This window comes from Sitodiplosis mosellana, unplaced genomic scaffold (genome assembly GCF_009176505.1).
Source record: "Sitodiplosis mosellana isolate CC-2019 unplaced genomic scaffold, AAFC_SMos_1.0 Smas_scaffold_12, whole genome shotgun sequence".
Taxonomy (NCBI): Eukaryota; Metazoa; Arthropoda; class Insecta; order Diptera; family Cecidomyiidae; genus Sitodiplosis; species Sitodiplosis mosellana.
The window spans coordinates 1,325,269-1,347,698 of NW_022595254.1; the positions used below are offsets into that span (position 1 = coordinate 1,325,269).

At 36.1% G+C, this 22,430-nt stretch overlaps 3 protein-coding genes across 9 annotated transcripts; 2 read left to right on the plus strand and 1 right to left on the minus strand.

Annotated features, from left to right (window-relative positions):
- The first annotated feature begins 5,711 nt into the window (after positions 1–5,711).
- LOC129567719 (E3 ubiquitin-protein ligase TRIM9) lies at positions 5,712–11,633 on the plus strand. 3 transcript variants are annotated; one of them, XM_055444904.1, is made up of 11 exons: positions 5,724–6,392; positions 6,461–7,641; positions 9,083–9,178; positions 9,353–9,484; positions 9,576–9,677; positions 9,807–9,966; positions 10,079–10,111; positions 10,284–10,423; positions 10,534–10,672; positions 10,764–10,997; positions 11,126–11,633. In XM_055444904.1, exons 2-11 carry the CDS (start codon positions 6,799–6,801, stop codon positions 11,416–11,418), a joined length of 2,172 nt encoding a protein of 723 aa, XP_055300879.1. In that variant the 5' UTR covers positions 5,724–6,392; positions 6,461–6,798; the 3' UTR covers positions 11,419–11,633. The 3 variants fall into 3 exon arrangements, with proteins under 3 accessions (XP_055300878.1, XP_055300880.1, XP_055300879.1); XM_055444903.1 differs by having other exon boundaries at positions 5,712–7,641; XM_055444905.1 differs by lacking the exons at positions 9,083–9,178; positions 9,353–9,484; positions 9,576–9,677 and having other exon boundaries at positions 5,723–7,641.
- A 1,839-nt stretch (positions 11,634–13,472) lies between these two features.
- LOC129567720 (facilitated trehalose transporter Tret1-like) lies at positions 13,473–17,771 on the plus strand. Of its 2 annotated transcripts, none has more exons than XM_055444906.1 (8): positions 13,473–14,489; positions 14,886–15,121; positions 15,284–15,471; positions 15,680–15,872; positions 15,971–16,127; positions 16,706–16,793; positions 16,867–17,197; positions 17,268–17,771. In XM_055444906.1, exons 1-8 carry the CDS (start codon positions 14,411–14,413, stop codon positions 17,484–17,486), a joined length of 1,491 nt encoding a protein of 496 aa, XP_055300881.1. In that variant the 5' UTR covers positions 13,473–14,410; the 3' UTR covers positions 17,487–17,771. The 2 variants fall into 2 exon arrangements, with proteins under 2 accessions (XP_055300881.1, XP_055300883.1); XM_055444908.1 differs by having other exon boundaries at positions 13,492–14,489; positions 15,284–15,414; positions 17,268–17,769.
- Positions 17,772–18,067: 296 nt separating this feature from the next.
- Positions 18,068–22,135, minus strand: LOC129567721 (uncharacterized). 4 transcript variants are annotated; one of them, XM_055444909.1, is made up of 5 exons: positions 21,980–22,135; positions 19,960–20,037; positions 19,402–19,812; positions 19,007–19,137; positions 18,068–18,863 (listed from the first exon to the last, which is right to left on the minus strand). In XM_055444909.1, exons 2-5 carry the CDS (start codon positions 20,011–20,013, stop codon positions 18,749–18,751), a joined length of 711 nt encoding a protein of 236 aa, XP_055300884.1. In that variant the 5' UTR covers positions 20,014–20,037; positions 21,980–22,135; the 3' UTR covers positions 18,068–18,748. The 4 variants fall into 4 exon arrangements, with proteins under 4 accessions (XP_055300884.1, XP_055300885.1, XP_055300887.1 ...); XM_055444910.1 differs by lacking the exon at positions 21,980–22,135 and adding an exon at positions 20,917–21,344; XM_055444912.1 differs by lacking the exon at positions 21,980–22,135 and adding an exon at positions 21,294–21,313.
- Positions 22,136–22,430: the final 295 nt, after the last annotated feature.

Here is a 22,430-nt window from a genome sequence, read left to right on the forward strand (position 1 = left end):
GGAATCAATTTCATGTGATTAAAGAGAAAGTTTTGCACAAACAAAACAAAACGGTTGTCCACACACACACACACACACGAGCGGCGATAAGCAACAGCAACAGCAGCAGCATTCGGAACAATGTCGAAGAGTCTGCAAAAAGATACGAACCTGAAGAAAATCACTTCAAAAGAGGAGAAAAAACCATACGACAGATAACGACAACGAGGAAAAAAGCAAAAACAGCCATATCACGGCACATACAAAAACAACAAACACACACCGGTGCAACCTGTGCGAAATTGCTTATGTTAATTTCACACACATCACATCGAATTGCATCTCGCGCGAGTGCTCGCTCGCAATAATGTTGTTATGCTGATGGTGATGGTGATGGTGATGCTGGTGCTGGTGCAGCACAAAGAATCCATCGAGTATCCCAAGTATGGATGTTGGTTAGTTTAATATAAGCGTTTCGCAGCGATTTTAAATTAGCTTATGCCATATCTCTTAACTAATAATAACCTGTGATTCTTTTTTGCATGCAAAAAAAATCAAACAGAGATGCTGAGAAATTTCCACAAACCGCGCGCGCAAATACACACCATCAGCGATGTATTTGGTGAGCACTCTCTGCGGAAAATGCATCAGCAGCAGCAGCGGCATACAGAGCATTTGGTTCGGCGACGACGACGACGACGAAGAAGACGATGATATGGGCACTGTGCACGCATCATCGTTGTCGAACAAAAGCGTCTCGTAGCCGTGTGAATGTTTCGGTAACTGATGCACTTTTTTCGATTTATATTTTTTTATATACAAAATATCTGCCATAAATATATATAGAAACATACGGAGATGTGGTTGTACACATATGTATGTTTTGCTAAAGTTGATAATTTTTCGCGCTCGAGTTGTAAGTACATGAGAGTTGGAAAAGAGAAATCCAACGCAGCAAACTTCCTCCTTCGGACCGAAAATGGCAAAGAAATTTCTTATTCATTTGAATGATTTATGAAACGAAGTGCAAGAAAGGAAAAATAAGCAACTAACAAGATTAAAGTACATACACACGATCATCACACACCGCACAGTGAACAGTGATCGGATGCTTCGGATGGAATGCATTTTGCTCTGATTACGTGTCTAATGAATCACCTTTGGAACATTAACTCCCCTCATGCAGCTTGCATATACATTTATGCAGCACACATAAATGTGAATACGCAAGCGACATGATGAATCGCGCCGATGCGCGACTCAGTTTCAAGCGTGAACAGAAATGAAGGAAGCGAAAGAGAGAAAAAAAAACAATCCAATCGCGTCGGTGTCCAAAACCAACAAATTTGGTGTGGTGTGTTACACTCAAAGCCACAGTCTATCATTTTACACAGCCTCACCGCTTTTGCGCAGATTAGATTTCAAATGTCTAGCCATACGGCAAACAAAAATATCCACAACGAATGCACACCGGGAGCGAGAAAAAAATACCAACAGCAGCAGCAGTCACAAAGCAATCAGCGAGAAAAAGTAAACACAATAGCAGCGGCGGTGAATTAAAATAGAAAAAAAATTGGTGTAAAAAAACCAGGAAAAAAAATCGCATATGTATGAAATCTAACCGTCATCTATATCAAATTTAGAAATTAAGAAAAGAGAGACAGACGTGTTGCAAACGAGAGAAATCAAGGAAAGTATTGCAGCCGACGCGCGCGCGTGTGTTTTTCTCTTTCTTCCTATCTCGCCATACACCAGAAACAGACTCTATAATTTCACTGCGATAAAAGAATAGAAATTAATAGAATGAAGAAAGAAAAATCAGATTTGGCATGCGGCATATTTCTTTTCCTTCATTGTATCGTGTGTGTATGCGCCTTTCCTTCGGCAACAACAGCAGCCAAATCGATTTAAGTAATCAACTTCCTCTACCGCACGTTCCAATACCATTTCACTCAATTTCATTTTCTAATGGCATTTTTCTTTCACTCCTCCAAGTGAATTTGCAGCACCGGCACATTTGGTATTAGAGAAGAAAAAAAACGCACACACAAAAAACGACAATAAAACCAAATGCACAATACGAAAAAGGTACAAAAAAACACTCATAGAAACAAAATTCTGTTCCGCGGTGTGTTTAAGAGCCGCGTGGAAAAAAACCATATGGATTCAAGTCTCTCTATGTGTTTTTTTTCGTATTGAGTGTGTGCAAAATTACATTTAATTTTTACTTTCCTTTTCAAGCATTCATTCATTTCGATGATATGCGAGATATCTAAGTTTTTTTTCTCTCTCTCTCTCTCTCTCTCTCTTAAACTGTGCTACCACGGAATAAAGGCGAGATGCCAACCGCGCCGTGACAGAGCACACCACACAGCACCAGTTATCGCCTCGCCTCGCACACCGAAGGCGCATATACTCGTATTGTTTGCTCGTAAACAGATGGTATATCCGGCATCTTATCTTTTTTATTAGCGTAAAAAAACGCAACAGCGGTAGTTGATCGCAAACTCTAGTTTTGTTCATGCCGAAAAAAAGGAAAGCAGAAAAAAACACAAGCATCCAGAGAAAGAAATCAACTAGATGATGATGATGATGAAAAAGGTAGAAAAAAAATCTGACAACATCACCTCTGTTTTTTACGCACATTGCAAAACACACAGAGTATAGGCATTTCGAAACGCCACCACCACCGTCAATAATAGTACATCAGTTGAAGGATCTCTCATTGTATCGAAAAGAAGAGAAAAAAAACACACATAACCATCGAAAGCGATCACAGTAGCACACAGCGTAAATGAGAGAATAGAAAATAACAACAACAATTCCAATGGAGAACGAGCTCTTAAGATTCCTTTTGCTCGCATTTTTCGTAGTTTTGTTTTCACTCTCTCTCTCTGCGTCGCCGCCTCCTCTTCGATTGAACGTGATACCTTGGTGCATGTACCACATACCCACTGAGCGATCGGCACACGTATCGAAACAATCGGAATAGAAGAGCAACAAAATGTGCAAGACGAGAAGTGGAAGGAAGAGAAAAAAACAACAACTCACAACACAACACGTACTCCAACACACACCAACTATCCACATCATATGCTATTCTCACTCTCGATTAAGGGAAATCAATCGATGGCACACGCTACTTTCCCTTCGAACCACAGTCATCACCCAACAATAGACACACAACAACTACCAATTACTGCATTTTTTTTCTTTATGACTATTTTTTCTCTCCTCATGTACAATCGTTTTGTGGGCTGTTGTTTTATTTTCATCGCTTTTACTTATGCGCCCGTCATAACTTTTTTTTTTCCATTCGTTCTGGAGGCATTTCCATTTTTTTATGATTTCACTTTTTTCTCGATTTAATCATTTTTTTGGCTCGAAGTTTTTTTTTTGCGTGCTATCAATGTGGCACACCAGAAAAAATGCCAGAAGTTAAGTGAAACCGAAAGAATGGAGAGCGAGAGAAATGACAACAGAAGTCGAAGTAAAAGTGAAAAATAGGAAACATGCGAAGTAGACACAACAAAAGGCTAGAAAACAACAGTAATTCTATTTAAATAGGATCGATCAAATTTGGTTGCTTCCTTATTTTTTTCCATGATTATGTGATACATGCCGGGGATTTTTTTTGCTGGCTCTCCGGTCCTCTCTTTTGTTACCTACGAATTTTAAAAGCGTTTTTATCGCATTGAAGAACAAAAAAATTAATAGGCAAAAAATAATCGATGAAAATTAAATGTTTGTTTTTATTAGATGCATATTTATTGACATTTATTCAGTATTTATCCGCTATACTTCTGTTAAGCAGTCAAAATCGGCCACAAAAAAACTTCTTCTTCCGACCAGACAAATGGACTGCCAAACAGACACCAGACAATTCGGTTAGTTTACAGTTAGCCGTACGTGTGTCGCAGAGCGGCACTTAAATGCGTCGAATCCGGAATTGATTTCTATGCACACAAATTGCGATAAATGACAAGATTTCTTCCACCAAATGAATGATTTTCCAAATGATTTACCAAAATGCATGAAAAATGTTGAATAAAAACTCGTCAAATTTGTTCAAAATAATTTTTTTTTTCACAAATAATTCGCATTATTAGCTCGAATTACAATTTTAATAAAATATCAATTTGATATGATTTGAATATTAGCAATACCATTCGGAAGTTTGCATATTTTTTGCATGAAAAATACCACTTCTGCGAATCAAATGTGTCGCTGTTGCACAACAAATAACGTAACTAATAATAACGTGGTTGAACGACCGACGGCCGGAATCGGAGTCAACACATTTTATGATTCATTAATTAGAAAAAATATGGACGTTCGTTCCACATTTCACGTCTGTGCGTTTGTCAAATTGTACAAGTGCTATTCATAATTAATACGGAGAATGGGCCAAAATGCCTATATGCCTCGTTTGTCGTCAATTGACACACAATCCGGATATTATTTTTATCGTTTTTAGCTATCATTGACCACAAATATGGTCATAATTTCGTCTTGTTCATGATAATGAATATTCGTGATATCAATGAAATGCCCAATTTTTCAGTTCATACACCCGACCCAATTACATGTTTTATCATTGCTTTTGTGACGCAGAACAATCAACCCAGAAGTGTGAATGATTCATATCGCGACTTTTTTTCCCTACATTTCTAAATATTAGTTGAATGAGTATGTATTCAAACAAATACAAAATCAAAAAACCCATACAGAGACAGACACATTCACATTTGCATAGACGTTGCGAGAAAAAAAAATCCACAGCGAAAAAATTGTTTTTCATTTGATCATTATTAGTTTCTTGTTTCTTGTGTGGATACAAACGGAATCGATGGTTTGACTTGATTCCAAAATTCCAAATTAAATTGCGTAATACACTTCGAATGATCGAAAGCGAAAATCGAGTGTTTGAACAATTCTTTTATCATTCATGGAATTCATCGAATTCTCTAACATCTCCATTTAAACTAAGTGTCAAATTTTATCTTGAAATATTTTGATTAATTAAATGCCTCAGATTCCAACGCAAAATTCCACATAATATTTGAAAAGCAATCAAATAAGTTTTTCAAAGCAACATTTGTCTTGAAAACTTCAATAACAGTAATAAATTGAGTCAACATTAACATTTCAAACTAATACATTCGTTAAAAAACGAATCGCAGTACTTTCCAATAAGAACATCAATGAAAGTCAGTTGTGAACATTTTACTGAATACATAATACGTTGAGAACAAGTGAAAAGTAGTTATAAAGAAGCTTTCGATTCAGAAATTTACATGAACTTGAACTCTGAGTCCGTTGTATACTTTTAGCGACTGATCAAACCAACGTCGTAGCCAATGCAATTGCTTTTGCAAAGAGCGATCGAATGAGTGTGGGCATTAAAGTGGGTATTCTTATTCCAGTCTGCATTGATTCGCCTATTGAGCGTTAGGGGGCGCTTGCGATGGCTTGTATTCACATCGAGAGCAGCTGCATTTTTACTGTTAATACAATAAAGAGTGTACACCACAGGCACACGACTAAGAACTCAATACACACTGAAAAAGTCACGCAGAATGAGCCAAACACACCCTCACATACAAGTAATATTACATACTACTGCATGGGATTGCGTCTATAAAAAACCGAAATCTTTTCAATTCAGGCGCTCAAAAAGCGAACGAAAGGGAAAATTTTATACGAATTGGTCTAACAAGCCGGCAATTCCGAAGAGATGCTTGATGCGCAGGTCCATTGCAAATCTCCGTTTCTTTGATGTTATCGCATCCAATTCGTATGGCAAGCTGTTATTATTCACATCAATACATTCAGTTTGTGCTCAGCTGTGAATCGAGTCGTTTGTGTTTTGATGCCACGATAATAAACAATCCGCCGTTTGTTCGCAAAACCACTTCCCACCTATCAACAAAATGTGTATTCTTCACTGTCAGAGCGGTTCACTGTCGCCAATAATTTGAAAAAGGAAATGGATAAATCAAAAACCAGTGTTAAATAGATTCGGAAATTTGGTGCCAGCATTCTTCAGTCTTCACACACCCAGTGTCATTTTATCATTCAATCAGTTTGGGCTCTCATCCTAAATCATTTGTGTATAACATTTCTGGAGTAGTGTTTTGTTTGTGTTTGTTGGTACAGCGTTTGATTTTCGTACACCGCATCAGTGGTGGGCTCCCAATAGATTTGCTCAAGCCGAAATTCAAAAAGGAACATTTTGCATTCAGTTGTATGTTTGTCGAATAAATTAAGTAAATGCGTTCAGCAGGAGGGTTCCCTCCACACGAAAAGCCATTGCCTGCGATTAGTGTGAAAAGGACACACGCATACATGCACATACATAAATAACGAAACCGTAAACACGAACATATGCAGCAAAGTGGGTTTAATTTTCGGTTTGTTTCATCAACGCACCATAGCTGAAATACCCCGAATGTTTCATTGCCTCTTTTTTTTCATCTAGCATGGCAATAAAATAAAAATTCGACACAGCGTACGAAATTACTAACAAAACAGCGGCAAAAGCAGAAACAACATCGACCAAGTCCAACAGTAGTAATAAACACTTCGAGTGGGATGAGTGCAAATAATTGTAAACAGTGAAGAGTAGAAGCGTTCATAAATGTATGCGTTCCGTAGAAAATTCCACGTCGAATATTTGCCAGACCAATGCCACGAACACGAAGCTAAAACATACCTTTGAAATTGAATTTTTGTGAAAAGGGCCGAGAGTAAATTAACGAAAGTAAATTCAGTTCAGAATTTCAGGTAACAGCGTAAAGAGTGTTTAATGTTTGTACGATGGAGGAAGAGTTGCGGTGTCCGTTGTGTAAAGGGATCTATGTAAATCCAGTGTTATTGCCGTGTTATCATGGTCTGTGCTTAACATGTGCCCTGGACACTCAGGTACAAATCGCCAACAACAACGACAGTTGTTCAACGAATAGTTCAACGATAGTAACAACCCAAGTGCCCGCGAGTCATCAAAATCCGTCTGCCGCACACATATCAACATTGCCTCGCAACAATTCGGGCGAGAGTACGGCAAATTCGAGTGCATCAGAGAGTATTTCTTCGGATCAAGAGGCGGATAAAGTCAGTATTTTGAGTGAGGCCGACTCAGGTGTCATTTGTACATCACGACCCAGTTCGTATGCTGGAACGCCAAATTTTCAAGCACTTTTGTTTCCGCCGTCTGGAGGTGCGGTCTACTCATTAGCATGTCCCATTTGTCGTAAAATTGTGTTTTTCGACGACGGCGGTGCACGCAATTTACCACCCTATCGAACTATGGAATCGATAATCAATCGATTTGGTGAACGCGAAACGTTGCGATGCCAAATGTGTGAAATAGAACCAAAAATCGCAACCGTCGTGTGTGAACAGTGCCAAATTCGGTATTGTGATAGTTGTCGCGAATTGTGTCATCCAGCTCGTGGCCCTTTGGCAAAACATAGTTTGGTTTCACCGCGCGATGGTAGTAAAACAGCGACTCGCGAATCCATTTGCATTGAACACTGCACCGAACCATTGGCTCTGTATTGTTTGACGTGTAAAATTGCCTTATGCCAACAATGCTTGAGTGACAACCGCCATCAATCACATGAAATACAATCAATCGCAATCATTTGTAAATCACAGAAGGTAAATGGAATTTAAAATTGACACTATCAAATTGTTATTTCTATTTAAGCGGGAAAATTTGTTCGATTTAATTGACAATATCAAATTGATGACTTCAACAGAACATCAGAACATAATTGATGTATATTCTCGAACTTTGATTCGACTTTTTCATTTAGTTTATATTTAACAGCAATTTTATTAACATGAATAGAGACAAAAAAAAAATTGAATTAAATCACAGTGAATTCTACAGCCGTATTAATTCTTATTATTGTGCCATTTTTGTTCAATGACCCTTGGTGTGCACATAAAAATGATTCGACATTTAATCCTATCATTTATCCCATAATCGAATTGAACCGACTGAACAAATGGTGAGTTGGAGCCAAATGAGGTGGCTCAATTCAATAATAGCTTCAACATAATCGAACGTAATTCAATTAAATTTTAAATAAATTTTTCAACACTCCATTGTATATCAGTTTGAATGAATGAATACGGGCATTGTTCATTTCAATTTATTTCCGAGATTTCACTCTCAGAGAATGCTTAGTTCGTTCAATCGAAATATGTATTCGAATTTTAAAGAAAATTTTCCAATGCTGAGATGATGTTTCAACTTGATTTTTGAGGTTTTCCTTTTCATTTGGTATTAAATGTAAGGAATGAACATAAAACGTTGGAAATGCCTTTTCCACAAATATCAAATATTGTCAATTATTTCAGCTGTTGAGAGTTTGAAGTGCCGACTCAAGTTCGGCATAAAGAATCTGTTGCGGGAAATGAACACATTTGCTCGGATTCACAGTTCTTGGAACTTGCCCATCCAATAACATTAAACAGATTTCACGCGTTGCATTTTCATACCTCTTTGAATAAGTCCTATTGAAATCAACTGAATGTTATTGAGTCTATTCAAATTTCATTGCGTTTTGCGTGAGTACCGAAACTGTTAATCAAAGTAATCCACTTTAATGGCAGATTTCTGCTCTGAATCGAGTGCGCAATATCGATGATAGCGTAAGCAAAGAGAACAATTTCCTTAAGTATACATAGAAGTGCTTGTGTCAGCAAAGAGATAAGCTCAAGGCTCCATAATGGGCAATAAACATTTATCAAAAGCCGAACGAAGAAAATTAACTTGAGATGGGTATAATCTGCATTATGGCAAATGTGGACAATTTCATCCGTTCAACTTATCAATGCAGCATTTTATTTTTATTTATTCTGTTGATCAACAGTTTTGTTTGAGATGCGTTGAATGTAAACTACGTTGAGCTCAATTTATGGGTCGTTTAAGAGGCTCTTATGTTGCGTGAGTTGACTGCAATCGATGTGATGATTGCCGGAGCTAATTTAAATGCAATTTTATTTGTGTACTTATTTTCTTCGGAGGATTTTAGCTAATTCTAAGGTTTTGCTCAAACACTTTACTAATTCTAAGACTTTATTTATTCAGACAGAACTCTCACATAATCTGCAACAATTATCGGAGAAAGCCAGATCAACAACGGAGTTCATTCAAAGACTCAAGGGAATGAGTGATAAAGTAACGGTAACTGTCTGACTTTCTTTTGATCTTTTCTTTTGCATAAGTCATATCTGACAAAGATCGACTTTTATAAACTTCTAAAAAGTAATTTCTGTTTGACATGGAGCATGCGAGTTTAAATTAGTGTTTTACCATAAAACGAATTAGTTTCATTAATTCTGATTTATGCAAAATCAGGAATCAAGCAGTGAATTCCATCAAATGGTGGCAATGCAATGCGAATCTTTAATTCAAATGATTCGACAGCGGCGTGATTACCTGTTAGAAACCATTGGACTGGACAAAGAGCATAAATTGCGAATACTAAAGGTGATATATGTTTCAAACACATAGCACACATGCACACTTGGTGTGGTTTGATATCATGTTGTACTAATTGAATTTCATTGTGATTAAACAGGAGCAGCAAATTAATTGCACGGCGAAACTGCAACAGACGACGGGTTTAATTCAATTTTGCATTGAAACGCTCAAAGAGACTGACAATGCTACATTTCTACAGGTAGAGCGCGTGCATCTGTTTCGAATTCCAGTTATTTTACGCGAATTCGTGGTTTATTTACAAATCATCGCCCCAATAAATTTCATAAATTAGTTAATTAATCTCGGTCATGTTGGTTTCGTGTTATAGGTGGGGACGGGGCTAATAAATCGTGTTGCTGACACCGATGTGAGATGGCATCAAGAGGTAACAAATGCAGCACCACGAGTATCACCCACCATTGATCTCACGCTAGACGATTTGTCGGTTAAACGTGCAATTGACAATCTCAATTTTATTAAAATCAAATGTAAGTTGCTCTTTTTTTTCTCTCTCGCATTTTTGCCTATTACCTTGGTCGGTGTTATGTTGAATTGAAAAACGCTTTAATTCATTTTGGTGCTGTATTTAAATTGCTTTAGCTGGCAGAGACTGCGATGAACGCTTACAAACAGGTAATTAACGATAAACTCTCAAACGCTTCATCTCCACCTTCGCCATGCAATCAAATTACATTCAATTTACATTCATTTTCATCTAAAATGTGAATTTATTAGCAACGAAGTTAATAAAACGATAATTTAAAACACGTTTTTTTTATCTCTTTCTGAATTTTTATTTCTTTAGTGCCATCAACTCCAACAATAATTCATGAAGAGTGCTCGACCGTGAATAATTCGGTTACTGTTGCCTGGAAAGCATTCAATCCCATGTCGAGCGATGGATACGTACTTGAATTGGACGATGGCAGTGGCGGAGAATTTCGGGTTGGTAGAAATTCTGCCGTTTTCTCTCTCTCTCTCTCCGTCAAATGATTGAATCAATCCAATTTTTTCCTCGTTTATCCTCGTTTTTTTTCATTTTTTAACACGAATAGGAAGTTTTTTGCGGGAAGGAAACCATTTGTACGGTAGATGGGTTGCATTTTAATTCCATGTACAATGCACGCGTCAAAGCGTTCAACAGTTTTTGCGAGGGAGAATATTCGAAAATGATTGGCCTACACACGGCCGAGGGTGAGTCATAAAAAGAGTTTTTCAATTGGAAATTTCATTTGTTGTGCATTTTTGAAATTAAAACGTTTGCATTTCTTTTTGTGTCAAACAGTCGCTTGGTTTGCATTCGATCCGGCGTTGAGTGATGCAAACAGCAGTGGTTTAGCAGTTTCGAATGATTTATCAACGGTTTCAGTCGATGGATGGGAACATCAAGTTGCATTGGGTTCGGTTGGATTCTCGAGGGGTGTCCATTACTGGGAATTTACAGTCAATAAATACACTGGTGATACAGATCCAGCATTTGGCATTGCCCGAATTGATGTGGCCAGAGATCGGATGCTTGGTGAGTATAGGAAAAATACACGAATCGATTCCTTTTTCGAAAGCGGAGTTCGAACTTTTGTGATATATTTTTTCTTCATTCTAATGTGAACCCAAAGAATAATCATCATATTTTCAACTAAATTTCAGGCAAGGACGACAAAGGTTTCGCCATGTACATCGATCATAAACGTTCTTGGTTCCAACACAATTCAGTGCACGAGCGTCGTGTGGAAGGTGGCATCTCAAACGGCAGCGCCGTAGGAATTTTATTGGACTTGGATCGACACACCTTGAGTTTTCTTGTCAACAGAATGCCTCAAGGTTCGATAGCTTTCCGTGATTTATACGGTGTATTTTATCCAGCTGTCAGTCTTAATCGCGGCACAACACTCACTTTGCATGCAGGATTACCGGCACCACATATCGACTGTTTGCACTGAACGATGAGACATTTATAACTACAAACAAGAAATGATTGATACGGTAGTAAATAAGATGATTTGAAGCAAATAAAAAGAAGCCGCTTTAATAATCTAAACAAAAAAGAGCAAATACAAACAGAACGAGTATAATATTTTAATCGTGTTTATAATTAGAACAGCACGAGTTTGTTTTGTAACAATAAACATTCCGACCGGTTGAATTTGGAACAAAATGTCAAAATTATGAATGAATTTATGGGGTTTTGTCTATTTTTATTGCACTAACACCCACAATATTCATGTATTTCATTCATTTCAATGAGAAATTACAGTGCAGTGATAAGAAGTTATAAATAGTATTAATAAAAATTTACGACCTTTTCATAAGACGATTATATTTTCGAAACTGAATAACTGCAACGATAGCTGGAAGTAAACTCTTTTATGGGTCAGCTTTTTTAAACGTTGGGTAATTTTCAAAGCGATGTGCTACCTTTGAAAGGTACTCCAAAAATTCATAACCAAAACGAAGTTTCGCCGGTTGCGAGCATGTTTTTTCTTGTTATCGTGTTGACTAACAGCTGTTACGAGTATGACGAGGCATTTTTTGCGTATATTTGCACGTCATGAATACCATTGACTCCATTCACTGTCCTACAGTTTGTCATCGTTAAACGATCATTAGAATATACGAACGACGTTGAACGAATTAAATCAATCAGCGCTTTCATTCTGGTGTGTCTCTTTCATAGAACGAAATTCGGTATTTTTAAATAGATAGATTTTTGTAATATCGAAAAAAACGTACAAAAAAATGCAAATGGGGGATCAAAAAATAATTTACACACTTTTTAATGGCAGCACCGAACAAATGTCCATAAAATCGAAGTTTTATAAATACGCACAAATAAGCGAAAAAGAAGTAAAATTCAGTGAAAACAAATCTATTCATAAATACGGAGAGAATGACCATTTATTTGGACACAATTAAGTCTTTCAGATGTCAAGAGCCGTCATATTTTGTTGTATTTCATGCATGTGCTGATTCAAATCGAATCATCGATGTTTAGTGTTTTTGATATTTGTCCATGGAATATTTTCGGGAGGATCAAAATGTATTAGCCGTCAATTTTTCGTTTTGAATTTCAGTTCACACTTAGAACGTTTCAATTTGTAACGATTTTAAATTCAATTCTCAATAAGTTGAAACGCTCACGAACATTTCTTTTTATTGACTAATCGTGAAAAAAACTTAAAAAATCAAATCGTTGTGAATGAAAAAGTGATAGTATATGCAAAATATGAATGGTTTCAATCAAGAAAGAAAACTCCTGAGCATATCTTATCAAAAGTCATAACAATATATTACCTAGGCATATATATTCTAGGCAAAACAAACCGTAGAAATTTACACACACTAAACAGAAAACACCATTTTTCGTTGAGGTAACTTATCTTTTTGGGGTATATATTTAAATGGAATTCCATGAATAGCAACATGTTAAAGACCTTCATAGAAAATAACGAAGAAATAATAAATAAAAAAATTATCAGAAAGGAATTCAATGGATTTTTTTGTATGTTTCAACTCGAGCGTTGCAGATCAGAGTGGTACAAAAACGAATCTGGTGTAAGTAAATGAGTTCTGATGTATGAGAACCTTCAAATATACGAAATATACGTCCCAAGGAAAATGAACCACATGATCGAAGGTTCTGAAATGAATGAATCTCTTTTTTTAGCGTGGCATTCGCCGCATTGATGATATACATCACATGTATGACGACATCTAAAAGCGGAAATTTTTCAACTAAGCACTAAACCATGTGTTCAGCATACATTGTTTTTTGCGAATGTAAATTTGCGCATGCGTTGACAATTTAAATCTAATTGCTGGATGATTTGCATTGCTAAACGCTCTTGAATGGAAATCGTAGAATGGATTTAATTGAGTTCAAAAAATCATTGAAGCATTTTGCCTAATGACATCGATAAATTGTTAGTGTTTGCGCACGCGAGCAACTGACAAGAATGAGATGCTTGACCGAAAATCAATTGCTAGCCGAACCGTACAACATAGACAGATATTCAAGTGTGTTGATGTAAATATTAGATTACAGCATAAAAACGGCTCCTCTACAAAACACGTGCAGTGTGTTGATAAGAGTGAGTGTGTCCGAATGCTCGGCACCAAAGAGAGAAGGAACAACGATACGAACCGAAGCGACGTCGACGACGACGACAACGACGACAGCACCGACAGAGCACACACTGGGTATCTACTATATCGTAAGAAAATAAGGCCGTAGACACTGGGCGTCCATTAGACAGTTCGAATAAATAAAACCAAACGGCACGCTCATGCGATCAGTTGAGAGCGGAAAGTAGCATCAGTTTGACAACGCACAGCCAAAGCAATCTCTCGCTCTCAATTTCCCAAACAATAAAACATTTTCTGGCAAAAAATTTCGCGTTGATTTGTACGTTGCACATTGTGTTTAGTGTGACATTGGACTTTTTCGTACTGAATCGCGCTTATACCGTCAAATTTGTGCATAAACAATAATATTGCTGTATTTAAATTTAGTTTTTGGCCAGTGCTCACGTTTTCATCGATGCGGCTCAGAATACTGTGACTTTTTTTTAATTCGATTTGTCTTTGTCGTTTCATATTTAACATCAATTTTTGATTTCGATTTTTTTTTGCTCCGGCACGTATTTCACCAGTATTTTCCTTTGTATAAACAGTTTCTTTTTTGAAGTTTGGCACATTAATAGCATCGTCGATGTGAGATCGACATTTAAATAATTTGATGCGAATAACAAATAGCTTCGTGAATGTTGAATGATAAACTGTGATCCAACTATTTTTATTACCGATTCGTTGTGCCGCATATCATCAGTTTGGTGATTCGATTGCAGTATATTTGATGCAGTTGTATAATATCGGTCGACAATTTTACCCACTTAACTGTAGTCTTTATTTGTAACCAATTTTTATACGTACAAAATGACGGTCGCCACCAAAGATATTCCATCCAGTGAACAGAGAAACAGTACCAGAAACCAATACCTTGCCACAATTATCGGTAAATTTGAAATTAATTGCAAAGAGTGTTCAATAGAAAGTCAATTTGAGTTGGGTTGAGCTGAGTTGTGTCAACACTCAGTTACGTCTGACGTCTAATAATGTATGCATACTATCTGGCAATTTCTATTCGTCTCAACTGTATAAACAACCGTGTTTGAACAACGAAACGTGTGAGAGAAGCCATTAGGAGTTTTGAGACTCATTAAAATTAAATTAAATATTCGAAGAGATGCATTTCTTTTCGCCCAAAATACTCAACAAGTTCAACGAATTTCTCCCTGAACTCTCTCGAAAACGAGTTTTATTTTAATCCTATTATCGTTCCTTTAGCTTGATGACATGCATAAAATTGTTTCTGTTTTCTTCTTCTTCTTCAAATTTGTTGTGTTTTCAGTGAATTTGACCACTATTTTATATGGATATGCATCTGGCTGGACCAGTTCAAGTCTACTCATTTTGGAATCGGATGAACTTACGCCGCTCGTTGATGGAGCAATGAATCAAGAGCAACGATCGTGGGTCACATCACTTTTTGCCATATCTGGTGTGGTTGGAACGATCTGTTATTATTTTATTGCCGATTTTTTAGGACGAAAATTACCTCTTTGGAGTCTGGCTATTCCCCATGGAGTAAGTATTATTTCACTTTGGTTTGGATTAGTTTTGCTAATTGAAGACAAAAACTATGAAGAAAATTAAGAACTATGGACCTCAAAAATAGCCCAAATTTAGTCTAACAACATTTCATTGAGAATGTTAAATTAAAATCTCTTCAATTTGCGTCTATTTCAGATAAGCTGGATTCTTATCGAGTACGGCATATATCCATGGCAATTGTATTTGTCGAGAATATTAGCTGGTTTGGTTTCTGGTGGTGGTTTTGCTCTGGTTCCAATTTTCATTTCTGAAATATCCGAGTCACAGTATGTATCCATTTCGGTTCTGAACGAAAAAATCTCTGCCACTTTGCGAATTCTCATGTAATGTATATCATAATCTTGAAATTCAAAAATATTAAAACATACATGATAAAGAAAATATTTTCGGTGGCGGAAAGGAAAAAGATAAAATTGGGATTTTTTTTAAATTGATATAAAAGAGAATTTTTCGAATTATTTCACTAGAAAAGATAAAAAAAAAACATATATCGACAAGAATTTCAATCAAAACTTATCTCGTTTATATTAGTATTCGGGGTCGGCTTGGTTCACTTTTGATGCTTTCGGCCAACTCTGGATTTTTATTTGGATTCTTGGCCGGTTACTACCTTTCATACTTTGAAATACCGTATTTTGGGATCATTCTATCGATAGTATTCTTAGTGTCTTTTACGTACTTCCCTGAAACGCCATCATTCCTATTGCGATGCAAAAAAGAAGAGGTAATGCTTCATTTCAATGCCAATATCAACTCATATCACATATTCGGCCGTCACATATTTGGTCTTTATATTTAAATCATCCCTTTCCCTTTTTACAGCTAGCGGAACGTTCTTTTAGATTCTATCGAAATGTCAAGAAAGGTGAACCAATGCCAGAAAATATTGGCAAAGAATGGGATGAACTTCAAAAAGGGCTAGAAGAAATGATGAAATCGAAGAGCAAAATCAAAAACAATTTCGAATATAAGGATTTGTGTAAGTAAAATTGGCTTGAATCAACCACAAATTTTATTTGTAATAATTTTATTTTAAGCGCGGTTTTCGAATGTAATGACCTAGTTTGTTTACAGAAACTTAATCCCATAACCCAAACACTTAGCACATATTCAGTGCTGAATTTTATTTGAATGTTGTTTATCGACGAAATGCTTAGCTAAGCTTAATGGAATATGTTTAAAATACGGCACGTACTTTTTTTTAACAATTGTTTTCAACACTCTTGCGTTGGCGAAACATATTCATTTGCTCAACCCGATTATTCTCACAAATATTCCTTACTCATATCTTATCACTCAGTTTAATTTTTTCCTGGTGAATCATCAGCAATTATGTTCAAATATTTTTTTTCGTTTGGAACTGAGAATTTATTTTTCTATATTAAGAATATTGCCGATAAAAGTGATTTATTTCTCGACGAATCTGGGGTCTTTTTTCTGAATTCCAACTTTAAATTTATTAATCAATTTTGATTGATCATAGTGAAAACAAATTATTTCAGTGATCAAGACACAATTTATAGCTCGCCAAATGAATTGTTGTGTTTTATTTTTCAGTTAAAACGCGTGCTGGTCGTAAGGCGCTCATAATTGGCATTGTTTTTGTCTTCATGCATGAGTTCTGTGGAGTTTTTACGATGCTCAAGTAAGTTCATGAAAACAAAATATATTGAATCAATCATTTTTAATTGTTTTTTGTCTCAATATAAAAATTTTAGCTATACGGCGAAGATTTTCCTTGAGAGCGGTTCAACCATTTCACCAAAACTCTCGGCAATAATCGTTGGACTGATTCAATTGATTGGAACCTATTTCGCGACATTCTTTGTTGATCGTCTGGGCCGTAAGATCCTCTTAGTTTTGTCTTCAATCGGAACGGCTATATGCCTGGCATGTCTTGGTGCATATTCATACGCACATTCAATCGGAATCGATGTCAAGCCATACTCATGGGTATCGATTGCCAGTTTCTCCGGCATGATGTTTTTGGCAGCCGTTGGACTGATACCTCTTATGTTTGTCGTCATTGCTGAAGTGATGCCTGAGAAGGTAAAGTATTCCACTTTTTTTTATTTGTATAAAAAATGAGTAGTTGACCATTTTCTCCACTTTCCAATAGGTTCGAAGTATTGGATGTACAATTTGTTTCTGTCTGTCCTGGGTGCTGGCATTTTTGATGGTGAAATTCTTTGAATCAGTTATCGATCAAATTGGCTTGTTCGGGTGTATGTTTTTGTTCTCCATTTGTACCGTGTTTGGGGCCATCTTCATCATTATATTCATTCCAGAGACTAAAGGAAAAACTTATGCGGAAATTGCTGCCATTTTAGATCGTTAAAATTATTCAATGTTGTTTCATAAACACATTTTGAAAAAAAAATCCTTTTAAGATGCATGTTGATAGATATGATATTGAGATTTATGAATTTTTATATAAGAACTTACTCATGTCTTGTACTTACGTCGTTGATACTTATTTTTATCTAGATTTTTATACAGAAAAACTTATTGTTGAAAATAAATGGTAAAAAAAAGAATGATGTTGTTTTAGATTTTTCGTGACCAAAGTTGGATTCAAGGAAACAAACTCAAGGCTAGAAAAAGAATTTTCTGCTCTAAAAATCTCATCAAACTTTATCAAAATTGTTTTTACTTCCTTTCACAGCCGTAAATTTTCATTTATTTCTACTTGAATTCGGTGTTTGATCTTCTTCAATCAATGATTATGTAGTTTGTTCAATTTCATTTATTTTATTTTATTTTATTTATTTCCCTAATCAAAAGGAACCTATACGATATAAATTCAGTTCCAGCCGACCATCATTGGACCATTTTCCAAAAGAAAGAAATTGAAAAGAAAATCGTCTAGTGAGTGGAAGTAGCAAAAGAATCTTCGTACCACTTTCTTCTAACAAAAGATTTTGTTTTTTTTTCGTCCATTTCAAAAGGATTTCTTTATTTATTTATTTTATCATCTTCTCACAATTATTCTATAAATTAATTTTAATATCAATTTATGATTACATAAAAAAGAAATGGAATAGAATATGAAAAACAAACAATAAATTACATGACAGCATTTGGAAATTTAGCGTAATTTGCCAATGTTTTTGTTTGAGTACACACACGGTGAGAATGCGAATTAATTTCAGGTTATTTTTTTCTTCTCCTTTAAAATTGTAACATGTTTATTCGGTATACAGACACTTTCGATTTTAAACAGGACAAATACTCCATATTTTGTGTGTGTGTGTTTGGGAAACTTTACTCGTGTTCATTTTGATGGTGGTTTTTATGGTGTGTTTATTTAGAATTCTCGTGTATTTTACATTTATGACAGTTTTTTCTGTTAAATACAATATGTATATTGCTCTAGATGACACAATAGTCGATTGTGTACTTCAAAACAAATACTCTCTCAACGAAAAGAATAAATGTCAAATTACTAGAATGCATGTTGATTTTTATGCCGCTGTGCTGAATGATGATGGTCTTGATCTTATTTTCTTCTTCTTCTTTCTCTTCTTTTTTTTTTAGCTAATTTTCATATTTTCTGTTGTTTCTTTTTTATTCGGTTGTGCTGTTTATGAGGTATCCATATCACTTGATTTTTGCGTAAATATCAACTTTTTTATGAAACCAACTATAGTAATCGGCTACGGCGATTTGTGTTTGATTAAGTGCTTTGCCTAGATTTTCGGGTGAAAGTCGTCCGCTGTACATTAGAGTTTCATTTTTTTAATCAACAAATATGAAAAAGAGAAAAAAATACGAATGTTATCAGTGAAACGGTCCAAAGGAAAAGGGAAAAATATATATTCATTATGCAATAATTCTGAATCGAGTATAGGTACTCACACAAAGACTTTTGTTTGAAGAAACTCCCCGCTGTTTTTGTAAACGGTTGCGCTGGTGCTAGAAATAACGTTCCACGTTGAAATCGATGCGTCGGAAATTTTCTGTGGCAAGCCAGGTGCGTATTGTTCGATCTGTTGGGGCAAATGCAAAACGATTAATTTATAACGTTGAATAGTTACTACGCTTGAGAAAATGGCATCATATTGAGTAATATGATAGAGCGAGCTATCGCAATTGACAAATTTAACAATTGTTCAAAGAAAATTCGATGAATCGATGACCTCGAAAATGTGCTGACAATCGCATAGCGATTGACAACACATTGTCGAAATGCCATCGAATCGGCAAATTTGCCTACGTTCAATTTCAATGACATGTAAAAAAAAAACACTTACGAAATTGACAACTACTGGAGTTTTCGCTGCGACGTACTCTTTTGTGACAACCCATCCATTTTTAGCAGAGGTCAATCCAACGATACCCAAGTCTTTCAAGAATAAACCGTATGGTTTCAAAGTGACATAGGTAATGTTTGCGTAAATGGGTACATTTACTTCAGCCCATTGGTAGCCACGTGCGCTGGTCGACAACGACTTCGTCCAGGCAACTTCTACGTATGGCAATGCACCGGTGTCTTTCAAGAATTTGCCAGCAGCCGATTTCTCAAACACACCATCGTTACGTTGTGTGTCATAAGCTAAAAGTCCACCAATTGCTGCGAACACCAACAAACTACCAAAGAAGTATGGGCAACATGATCCATTTGATGTGGATTTTCCCTTCTTTTGTGTTTTTTCCTGCGATGGCTGTTGAACAATAACGAGGTTATTAGTTTATTTTACAATTGCGTGACACAAAACATTCATAAAAACACAACAAATTTCACAACAGTGACGTAAAATTGTGTGAATAATTGAAAATGAAAAAAAAATCATTCAAAGAAAATTACTCACTTTCTTAGCAACTTTGGCTTGTTTCTGTTGTTTTTTGTTATTCGCTCCAGCCATGATTTGTAGAGTTTAGTTTTAAATCTGTAAAAAAAATTCCAAAAATAAGAATTTAATGGTGTGTATCAACTGAAACTTGTGAACTGAACTGAACCAAACGAGGTTCTAAATGATGTCTATTTAAATCGTTCAACGTTGATGAACTTCCATAACTAGACAAAAATAGATAATTTGGAATGTCAAAAGTGATTGGACACAGAGATGATGATGATGACGACGACGACGACAAAGACGACGACCCAAAGAATATGCAATGGTGTTTAGAATGTTCGAAAATCCATTAAGTGATCAAACAGGTATCCGAGATTCACCAAACCCATTTAGTCATGTCATCACACACACACACGCAGACAATAGCTTGGTTGCACATTTAAAACAGACGCATTTGTTTAATTGTCTCGTCACTTACGAAACGAGTATTTTATATTCGATTTCATTTCAGGTCCATCTAAATCAATACCTCGTTTGCGAAATGTTTGTTGGCGGTTGACACTGTCAACTAAGTGTGAGAGAAACAAAAACTGATTGATTTGCGTGTAACTTTGTATGTTTTCTGTTCAAATTTAATTGCGTATAAATCGATTTGAAACCAACAACTTTGAAAAAATAAAAACGCTAAAATTGACTTTTCCCGGACCTGTGTCAGCCCAATGTGAAAACTGTCAATATCTAAATAATTGCGTTGCAATTGCGAAGCAGTCGAGATGAACCAATATCATTAATAACATGATAAATATATTTCGTTTTTCTTTCATTCTCGCCTTCTTAATGCGATGTGCGTCTGTACGGAAAACGGAGATAGAATGCGATGTAAAACATCATGGCGACGGTGGCGCGGTGTGTGCGCGAAAGAGACTAATAGATACAACAATATAAAAATCAATAGAAAAAATGAAAACCAACCAAATAGAGAACGATGTTGACGACGACGACACAAACGGTTCGATTTGTTATAAATTTCCCTAACTCTTTGGATTTCTATTTCAACTTTCGATTAGCACATTTCTTTGGCACTGACACTTTCACAATTGCCGTGTGATCAGACGTGAAAACAACGATGAAAAATCACAGTTTAGATGCTCTCTGTTTTTCTTCAATTGAGAAATTCACACACAGTGAGAGTGTGAAGCGTAAATCACAAATTGGAAACCCGTTGAAAATCCTTTCGGTGTGTAAACGTGTACACGAATTTTATTTTGGAAACTGGTCAGAATTTCTGGTGACAACACAACAGTTTTTCTTTTCTTTTTCGTTCACTCGTTCTTCAGCTAGAGAGTTACCTTCTTCTCTATACAGTTGTACAGCAAGCAAACAGCCAGACATGAAATGCTGAAGCAGAGAACCGCACAAATGCTCTTTGTACGAGTAACGCACACATTGACGATTCCAAAATCTAACAAATACCATTGCACAAGCAACAAAAAAAAAACTAACCGACAATACCGACTAATACCACGGACATGTGTGTGTGAGATATCTTCAAAGATTTACAACGTATACTCGTCAATTGAAGCGCACACACATACGCAACGTAAACGCATCGGCATCGTGTGCTTGCCTGGTGTCAAGCGGCTAAATTATCGCATACATAATTTCAACTGAATTGATATTCCCTTTTCTTTTTTTTCTACTGGTTTTGGTTTTTTATGATTTCATTCGTGAATCCACGAGTACAATTGCGATTGGGAAGAGAAACGCCACCAAAGAAAATAACTGGATTGGATTAATCTAATTCCAGCGTTGATAACCGAATCGATGTATTTGATCTTTGATATTGAAAAAAAAAGTTCGAAAATTCGTGAAGCAAATTAGAATGAAAAAAAAACACACGCTTCGCCACGATTTGAACTTTGCAATGATAATAAATTGGGTGTCGAGTTGATGATTCGAACTTCTTCACCAAATGACTTTTTTCACTATGATTTTTTAGTTGGAAAATTTCACCAGAGATAACTTTCTCACTTACCGCCCGAGAGATGTAAAACAGAATTCTTTTTTTCTTTTTTTTCTTTCTCTTTTCCGTAACGTTATGGCACCAACGTTGCTTTCCAACTACCTATCGGTTACTGATTGCCAATGCTAAAACTTCAACGTATGTCGACGTGTTAAAAACTCACCGCTTTTTCATACATGACTGTTTTTTTTCTCGCTCTGTCTCTCTCTCTCTCTCTCTCTCTCTCTCTCTCACTCACTCATACGATGCCGCACATTCGGCGCGGTGCGTATGTATGCGAGCAGACATTCTACGTATGTGAAACATGTTTTATGTCAGTGGGCATTCGATGTGTGCGTGCGTGAAATGGAAAAATTCAAATTGTTTCTGTTAGCGTTTTGTGGGCAAAACTTGTTTCTAAGTGCACACAAACGAACATGCAGTTCGTTTATTTGATCTATTCTATCGATATGGAAACAATAGC